General features: G+C 56.6%; 1 protein-coding gene across 1 annotated transcript; it reads right to left on the reverse strand.

The window, feature by feature from the left end:
- Positions 1 to 7,003: 7,003 nt before the first annotated feature.
- Positions 7,004 to 7,613, reverse strand: GBX1 (gastrulation brain homeobox 1). Its single transcript, XM_060195678.1, has one exon. It carries the CDS (start codon positions 7,520 to 7,522, stop codon positions 7,004 to 7,006), a length of 519 nt encoding a protein of 172 aa, XP_060051661.1. The 5' UTR covers positions 7,523 to 7,613.
- Positions 7,614 to 9,239: the final 1,626 nt, after the last annotated feature.

A 9,239-nucleotide genomic window follows, 5' to 3' on the forward strand; every position in this document is an offset into this window, starting at 1 on the left:
CCTTTGCTGTAGTCCACAGCATCTTGGGCTCTCTCCCTGAACCTCCCTCCTGTCATTCCTGAGACCTCGCTCTCGACCAGGGAGTCTTAACCCTTTCTGGGGCCGTATATTCCGTAGTGGTCTGATAAAACCTGTTCTCAGAATAATGCTCTGCTTTTCTTTATTTTTATAGTATTTATTTTTAAAGATGTGTCTGTTAGAGAGGACAGGAGAGAGAGAGAGAGAGAGAGAGAGAGAGAGAGAGAGAATCAGAATACCACTCTGGCACATGTGATGCCAAGGCTCAAACTCAGGACTACTGTGCCACTTTCTGGGATAGAAACACATTTTACTTGTTGATTAAAAAAAAAAAAAACTTCCTTAACTTAAAAAAAATATCTTTCTTTATTGGATAGAAATAGCCAGAAATCAAGAGGGTAAGGGACCTAGGGAGAGAGAGGGACCAGGTGGTGGCACACCTGGTTAAACACACATATCAGAGTGCACAAGGACCCAAGTTCAAGCCCCTGGTCCCCACCAGCAGGGGGAAAACTTCACGACTGGTGAATCAGGGCTACAGGCGTCTCTTTCTCTATATGCCTCTCTCCTCTCAATTTCTCTCTGTCTCTATCCAATAATAAATAAATAAAAATATTTAAGAGATAGAGAAAGAGAGACACCCACAGACCCGATTCACCATTTGCAAAGCTTTCCCCCTGCAGGTGGTAACTGGGGGCTCAAAAGTTGAGCCCTGTAACATGGACTCAACCAGGTGTGCCACCACCCTGCCCCAACTTTATTATTATTATTTTTTGATCAGCTCAGCTCTAGCCTATGGTGGAACCAGGGATTGAACTTGGCACCTCAGAGTCTCAAGCATGAGAATCTTTTATGCATCACCCTTATGCTGTTTCTGTAGCCTCATATTTATTTATTGTGACAGATCTGAAAAGGAGGGGGCAGGGAGAGAAAGAGAGAGAGAGAGAGAGAGAGGAGAGCCCTACTCAGCTCTGGCAGAAGGTGGTGCTGGAAATTGAACCCGCAGCCTCGGGGTCTCAGTCCTGTAGTTTCTTTCTCCGGTGGGCTGACCTGTCCCCTCTTCTCTTCTTTCTGTAGCGCAGCACCAATAAATGAACTGGGTTCATACACATGCAGGACACCCCTGAGCAGCCTCATGAGCCCAAGGTCTAAACTTGTGAGTCAGAGGAACCAGGAGAGGGGTGGGGAGGGCTGGAAAGGAGGGGGAAGGTGGACCATCCCCCTGCCATGCGCTGTCCATGATGCATCCATGTGGTACCTGGGCTTGAACCCTGGTCCATGTAATGCTAAGGCATGGTCTCCACATGCTCAAACCACATCCCAGACCAGAGTCATGCCTTTCAACATCTGACATAAAAAACACAAGAGTCCATTCTGGGGGGGGCCGGGTGGTAGCGAGGGTAAGCACACATGACACAAAACACGTCAAGGACCGGCATAAGGATCCCGGTTTGAGCCCCCGGTTCCCCACCTGCAGGGGAGTCACTTCACAGGTGGTGAAGCAGGTCTGCAGGTGTCTATCTTTCTCTCTCCCTCTCTGTCTTCCTCTCTTCTCTCCATTTCTCTCTGTCTTATCCAACAATGACATCAATAACAACAATAATAATAACTACAACAATGATAAAACAACAAGGGCAACAAAAGGGAAAAAAATAGCCTCCAGGAGCAGTGGGTTCGTGGTACAGGCACCGAGCCCCAGCAGTAACCCTGGAGGCAAAAAGAAAAAAAAGAAAAGAAAAGAAAAGAAAATTAAAGTCAACTCTGGGGCCAGAGAGTGTCTCACAGGTAGAGCACAGGCCTTGCATGTGTTAGGCTCTGGGTTTGATGCTGGTGGGCCATAAAGACTAGAGGCAGAGGGGCCGGATGGTGGCGCACCTGGATGAATGCACATGTCACAGTGGACAAGGACCCAGTTTGAGCCCCCGGTCCCCACCTGCAGGAAGAAAGCTTTGCGATTGGTGAAGCAGGGCTGCAGGTGCTTCTCTGTCTCTCTCCCTCTCTATCACCCCCTCCCCTCTTGCTATCTGGCTGTCTCTATCCAATACATAAAAATAATTAAAAATATATTTTCTAAAAAAAAGAAAGAAATGACCTAGTTTAAGTTAGATGTTGGCAAAAAAAAAAATCAAGCTACACATAGTAAACAGATTCCTCAGAAGAAATCCACTGACTCCAGATGCTAATAATCAGTCCCTCCCACCCCACAAAGCACCGAGGCTAGACATGTAAGCTTTCAGTCTGTGGAAGTGAAAGAAGAATTGAAAGAAATCAGCTCTGATGTCTCAGAAGAGGCGACAGGTGCCTGAAGAAGTCACAGGACTCTGAGTCTCCCACGCTCGACGCACAGTTAACACTCCCTGAGCTCAAGCAAGCGACGGGGCCAAGCTGCACGGAGCAGAGCTGGCCCCGTGTCCGGACGCCCCCGTCAGCAGAATCACAATGAGCTAATGAGCGTGTGTCTGTCTGTCTTGTGCCACTATCAGCCTGCTGAGTGCCCTCGCCGCTTACGCTTCCCCCAAACTACGAGGCAAACATTCTTCCGAGAAGACTCCCCTTCCTGATGCTCACGACTGAAGTCTCTGAATCTATGTCACATGATTACCAACCAGTCTCTCTCACGAGCCATCACTGATTCTCGACAGCCATAATGTTACCTATTCAGAAAGTGATGGGGGGGTGTCGTCAAAAAGCAGTCCCCTCTGATAGCAAGGCTTCCCGGCAGGTCCCCTCGCTGTGTCTGCTGTGTCATCTCCTTTCACCACACCACCCCCTGTCAATCTCTCTCAGGTCAGGCTCTCACTACCTATTATTAATTAATTAATTAATTAATTAATTAATTAATTAATTTATTTATTATTTGCCTCCAGGGTTATTGGTGGGGCTTGGTGGCTGCACCACGAATCCACTGCTCCTGGAGGCTATTCCCCCACACACACTGCCTTTTTGTTACCCTAGTGTCTTATCGTTGTGGCTATTATTATTGTTGTTATTGATGTCATTGTTGTTAGATAGGACAGAGAGAAATGGAGAGAGGAGGGGAAGACAGAGAGGGGGAGAGAGAAAGACAGACACCTGCAGACCTGCTTCACAGTTTGTGAAGCAACCCCTCTGCAGGTGTGGAGCCGGGGGCTCGAACTGGGATCCTTATGCTGGTTCTTGCGCTTTGCACCATGTGCACTTAACCCGCTGTGCTACCGCCCGGCCCCCACTACCTATTTATTTACCACCGAGATCACTCGGGGGCTGTACCACTCCACTGCTCTCAGTGGTCTTTTTTTTTTTTTTTTTTTAAGCACTGCTCAGCTCTGGTTTATGTTGGCATGAGGGAGTGAACCTGGGATTTGGAGCCTCAGGCATGAGAGTCTCTTTGCGTAACCATTATGCTCTCTACGTCTGCCCGTTTTTCCTCAGATAGCAGGTGACAGAACGGGAGACACTGTGGTACTGGCTCCCTACTGCAGGTGCCCCTGTGATGGCCTGACAGGCTCTCGTGCATGGTGTTATGTGTGCTCTACCAGGGCGCACACACCTCGAGTTCATATTGTCCTGTCAACATTTCCACAGGCAGTATCTTCATTTTTGGTGAGTGTGTGGGGATGGGGGCAGGAATGGAACCCAGAGCTGCTGGCGTGGGAAGCAGGTACCACTGGGCTACACCCCCAGCCCTTTCTTTCTCCTGAGTGTTGATGTGCAGGGCCACAAATTCAGGACAAATTTCCTCTCAGGACGAATCGTGGCTGTAGACACTTCCAAGTCACAGCTTTCTCCTCACTGCCTCCGGCATCCAGCCTCCCTCCCTGGGTTCTCTGAAAGGCGCCTTCCTGTCGGCGCCGATGCTCACAGACACGGCTCCCACACGTGCGCTCACACGGGGTCTCCCACTCAGGATGGAACACACTTTCTCTCTCTCTTTCTGGCATTTAGAGCTTGTGACTCTCTTCTCTCCACCGAGGGCTTCACTGCCCCCCTTCACTCAGAGCAGCTGCCCCTACCCATCACTTCCACAGGATTCTGACACCTCGCCAGATCCGGGACACCAACGACGGTCACCACTGGCCACACAGGGCTACTGACCACCTATCACCCAGAGAGTCTAGACTGAGGGGTGCTGGCTGCCATACACACACACACACACACACACACACACACACACACACACACACACACACACACGGAGACTCGGCATGGAAAGAGGGCAGAAAGCACTGCAGTCATGTGTTTGGGCTGGGGTGACAGTGCGGCCTGTCAGAGCACCAACCTAGACGCCTGAGGTCACAGGTTCAATGCCCTGCACGACCTTATGCCAGAGCTGAGCAGGGCTCTTCCCTCTCTTTCATAAATAAATACATAAAACATTTCAGATTGATTCATACTGAAGTAATGTCTTGTACAGATTAAATAAAAATCTCTATATTAAATTTCACCATTATTATTATTATTTATTATTATTACCTTTCTAAAGTGGCTAATAAAACACCTGCCTGGACGGCCAGCTAGAGAGCAGTCTTTTGCTGGATCACACTTTTCCGCCTGCCCCTTCTTTCTCTCTGCTACCACCCCCCACCCGAATCCAAATCCACACCCTCTGCTTCTCCACACCTAGCGTTCCCTCAGTCTGCCTCCTCAAGACCTTGTCTACTTCTAATGTGGGTGCCTGATACTCCCTTTTGCTTTGAGGAGCTGCTACTCTTGCAGCCTTAACTGCAATCGATTTCAAGTTCAATCCACAATTCCTTGTGGATTCTTGTGGAGAACCGTCTGGACTCTCAGAGAAATTTTAAAGACGCAACCCTTGTAGTTCCCAACCAAAATGACCTTCTCCGAATTGTCCAGCCTCCCCAACGATCTTACTTCAAAGGCCCAATAACTGCAGAACAGCAAGCAAAAGTAAACCCACACTTAGAGCAAGGTAGCGCAGGACGGTGTCCCCCTCCTCCGGCGAGGCCTCGCCCTTTGCTCTCAGCAGGAAGCTCTCACTCCATCCGCTAGGACACCCCACAAGTAGGACACCCCACAAGTAGGACACCCCACAAGTCCCCATTTTCCCACTGTTTTTAGCATGAGCCACATGTCACGCCCCCCCCCCCATGACTTCTGGCCATTTCTGGGTCGTCTTTCATCCGCCATCCCCTCTTCAACTATACGAGGGAAAACAAAAACCAGAAACAAACAGACTCAGGGCTGGGAATGTGGAGAGGCGGGTGAGGAGGGGGAGAGATGGTCCTGAAAATGGGAAGGTTGCCCCTCACCCTCTTCCTTGGGTTTCCAGGGAGCCCTCTGCCTTCTCGGCCGCCAAGTGGCCCCCTCCCAGGGCAGTCACGTCCTCTCAGAGTCCTGCCTCTGTGTGAGAGCCTTCCACCCTTCACTCCACGGACACCCTGACTGCCTCCGCCAGCTTCCTCAAACATTTGGTGAGGGTGGGGGTTTCCCTCGCCTTCCTGCACGTCCACTTGCTTCCAGTCCCGTCACTCCTGTGTGGACACAGGAAGTGCTCCTGGCCCCACCAGAGTACTTCTCCAGAGCCTCCTGGCATGTTCCAGGCAGCCCTCCTTCCTGTGTCCTCTCCTCAGGTTCCCCAGGATGCAGCTCACTTGGGGCTCTTTCCATGATTCTTTCCACCTCCCTCCCACTCCCTCTTCTTTCCCTCGGCCATTCTCCCCACTTCATTCCACAGCCCACACCTCACCTGCTTCAGAAAGGAACCCCATTCTACACGTGGGTCTGAATGGGAAATGAGGGAACCTGAAATGGCAGACAAGTGGTTCTCTCTCTCCCACATCTGGGACATGGTGCCTGTCCAGTGCCCATGTGTGTCTGTGGGGAGCCCTCCCCTCCCTTCCCTCCTCTGCAGCCATCTCTCTCCAGGTACACCTGCCCTGCTCATCGTGTCCCTAGCCAGCCTTGCCCCTTCTGCTCCTGGACCCTGCTATTGCCAACCCGGGGCCAGCCTTTCTCCTGCTCATCCTGCCAGCCTCCCTCCCTTCCCATTCATGTGGCTGTCTCCATCCAGGTGAGACCCTGTTACCTCCTGACCCTCTCTAGGAGAAGCTACTTGGACTCCAGGCACGGCACGGAATACCCCGGTCCAGCCATGTACATCCCCACCTCCAAATGTCCAAGGTTTGACGGGGAAAGGAGAGAAAGGAGCTCACAGGCAACCTGGCAGAGTCCAGATGTGCAATCAGCCCTCTGGAGTTCCAGGGAAGGGCCAGGCACCGTGCTCAGGAACTAACCCCTCCTGGCAAAGGACAAAGGACCCTTGGACCTCAGCGAGTGTCACCCCCAGCCCAGGGCCACGTCCTCCAAAGCTGGCTGTGAGGGGCAGTATGGTAGACGTGCTAGCCCTCGGCTGCTGCTTCCGGGGACAGGTGCAGCACTGGACAGGCTCAGGAATGCTGCACTTGGGACCTGCCCCTCTCGACCTGCTGGGGGCTCTGCTGGTGGGGAGTCCAAGGAGCCCAGCAACCCCAGCCAGGGCCAGGCAGGGGACCTCGGAGCTGACTTTCACTTCAGTTTTTGCTGGAGTCTCCAGCCGGGCCTGGGGTCCCCACCCGCCTAACTGAGGCCCCTTCGGAGGTCCTCTGGTGGGTCTTGGTTCCGGCAAGGGGGGCACTAGGTCCCCTGCTTGGCTGGTCAAATCTCTGCTCCAAAGCTGCTCCTTTTAGAAGTAGCCTCCACGAACAGGACAAGAGAGGCCACGGACCCGGTCACCTGGGCTGGGATGCTGCTTTTGCAAGCCCCTTCCCAGGACCAGGAGGTGACCCCACACCCAGCTGCCAGCTGCCCTAGTGCCACCCGAGAAGCCCAGACTCTGCGCCCGCCCTGCGGGGCAGGGGAGAAGGGCGGGATTCCGGAGGGAGCGCGGAGGCAGGCTTTGGTGCAGCAGGCGGAGGGGACAGGGCGGGCCTGAGGCTTGGGGGGCCGCGGGCGGATCCTCCATGGGGGCCGGCGCCCGGTGCCCTGAGCCCGCTTTGGCCGCCCGCCTCTACTCACCGGGCAGACTTGGCAAAGTGTCTGCAAAGTGCTGCGGGGCCGGTGGCGGGGGCTGCGCGGGCTCTGTCGCCTTCTCTCGGGCGGGCAGCAGCTCGGCGGTGTCCAGCTCAGCCTCGGGACGCCGGGCGCCGGGCTCTGGGTGGCTTCGGGCAGCGGCGAGCTCAGGCGGCCCGTAGAAGGCGTCGGGCGGCTCAGCAAAGCTGGGCAGTGCGGTGGTCAGCGCCAGCATGGAGGGCACGGCCTGGCCCAGGCCGGCGCAGAAGGAGTTGGAGAGGCGGCCGGCGAAGGAGGCCAGGGGAGCCAGCGGCGGGAGTCCGGCGGGCAGCGGGGTGGGGGCCAGCGCCTGGGGCAGCACCAGCGGCCGGTAGGGCATGAACATAGGATACCCCGCGGCGTAGAGCAGCGGCCCGGCCCGCGGCGGCGGCGGCCCGATCAGCGCGTCGATGGAGAAGGCGGTGCCCGGGCCCGCACCCCCGCCGCCCCCCGGCGCCCCGCCGCCCGCCCGCTGCATGGTGCCCGCGCCCCGCTACCCGCTCCGGGCTGCCGGCCGGCGGCGGGCGCAGTGAGCTCTGGGCGCCGCGCCCCGCGCTCATAAGCAGGGAGGGGGCGGGCGGGCGGGCTGGGGGTGTCGCCCTCCGGACTCATCCATCTTCCTCAAATTACGCTTCACTTCCTCCCTCCGCCCGTCGCCCCGCGCCCGTTCCCAGCGGCGGCCGCGCCCGGACCCGCCCGCCCGGCCCAGCCAACTATTATTAATGGAGATTGATGAAGCCGCCCGCTTTGGGAAAGTTTGCGGCCAAGGGGGGCGGGCAGGAGGTGGACGGGGGGGGGGGGGGGGGGCGGCAGCTGCGGGTCCGGAGCCCTCTACCCAGGTCCACCCCGCCCAGGGGTGACCCCAGCATCCGGCCAGGATGCACCCTAGGGTGGCCAAGTGGGGGGGGCTGGATCCCTCCCTCTGCCTCCCACCCAGGCTCCCACCCTGTCCCCCACCCTGTCCCTCTCTTCCTCCCTGGGGGTCATGGCCTCAGATACTATCCCACAGAGGCCTCTAAGCTCCCCGGACGGTCGCTGCACCCCACCCCATCCCAGCCGGGTGTCCTGGTGTCAGTCCCCCCAATTCCCGCCTCTCGGCCCGACCCCCCAGCCGTAGGTCCGTCAGTGGGCTCCCTCCCTGGCCCGAGCTGAGCTGCGATTACTCCCCTGATTGGCTCCTCGCTGATGAGCCCTATTCATCCCCTGGCTGACACTCTCGACCTGCCGGCTGATTGCGGGGCGCCCCTGGCACTGATGAGCCCGGGGGTCAGCCGTGCTAATTACCCGCTAATTGCGATGACTCCGCTTGCTCTCCCCTCTCCCGCCCCCCCAGCCCTGGCGCCCTTCAGCAGCGGGCTGACAGTCTGGAGCAAAAGTCACACGGCCAGGCCACTGGTGCCAGGACGGGAGCTGTGGGGCCAGTGGGTGCCCCGGGGAGCAGCCGGAGCCGGGCCGTGAGGTCTGGACCCGGAAGTCTTCTGGGGGCTTGCTGGCCAGGCTGGGGGCAGACAGCCACCCTCCAGGAGTCTATCATCCGGAGGGCACCATCACATGTGGGGCCCTGAAAGGGTCTGCCAGATGGGCAGGGGGCTAGTCGGGAAGATGCAGGAGCCTGGGCCCCACGTTCACCTCAGTGGAGCCCCTCAGAGGGGAGGCTGGTAGGAAGGTGGAGGAGGGGAGCCACCCCCAACTTCTCTCAAGGTGCTCACTGAATGCCAGGACACTTGTTCTGTTTCTCAGAACAGCCCTGGTCCGAGGCCAGCCCTCCCCGAACGAAGGTTGGCCCAGAGAGTGGCTCTTACTTGGGCAGTGAGGGAGGGACCCTTAGTCAGGCGGCTTCCCGGAGACGGGCACATGACAGGCTCACTGGCTCTGGTCACAGAAGGTCAGTCACAGTAGTGGTGCCTACACCAGCCCAGCAAGGCAGAGGGGAAAAGCCCTGATTCTTTGCTTAGACAACAGACCTGCTTGGTGCAAAGTTCCAAGAGATAAGGGGGCCAGGATGTGGTGCAGCAGGTTAAGCACAAATAGCACAAGCCCAAGGACTGGCACAAGGATCCTGGTTCGAGACCCTGGTTCCCCACCTGCAGAGGGGATCACTTCACAAACGGCAAAGCAGGTCTGCAGGTGTCTCTCTATCTCCCCCTCCCCTCTCAATTTATCTTTATCCCATCCAATAAAATGGGGGGGGGGGG

The sequence above is a fragment of the Erinaceus europaeus genome, chromosome 8 (assembly GCF_950295315.1).
Source record: "Erinaceus europaeus chromosome 8, mEriEur2.1, whole genome shotgun sequence".
Taxonomy (NCBI): Eukaryota; Metazoa; Chordata; class Mammalia; order Eulipotyphla; family Erinaceidae; genus Erinaceus; species Erinaceus europaeus.

Coding starts and splice junctions, on each gene's coding strand:
- GBX1 (XM_060195678.1), bottom strand. CDS start 7,522: ATGCAGCGGGCGGGCGGCGGGGCGCCGGGGGGCGGCGGGGGTGCGGGC.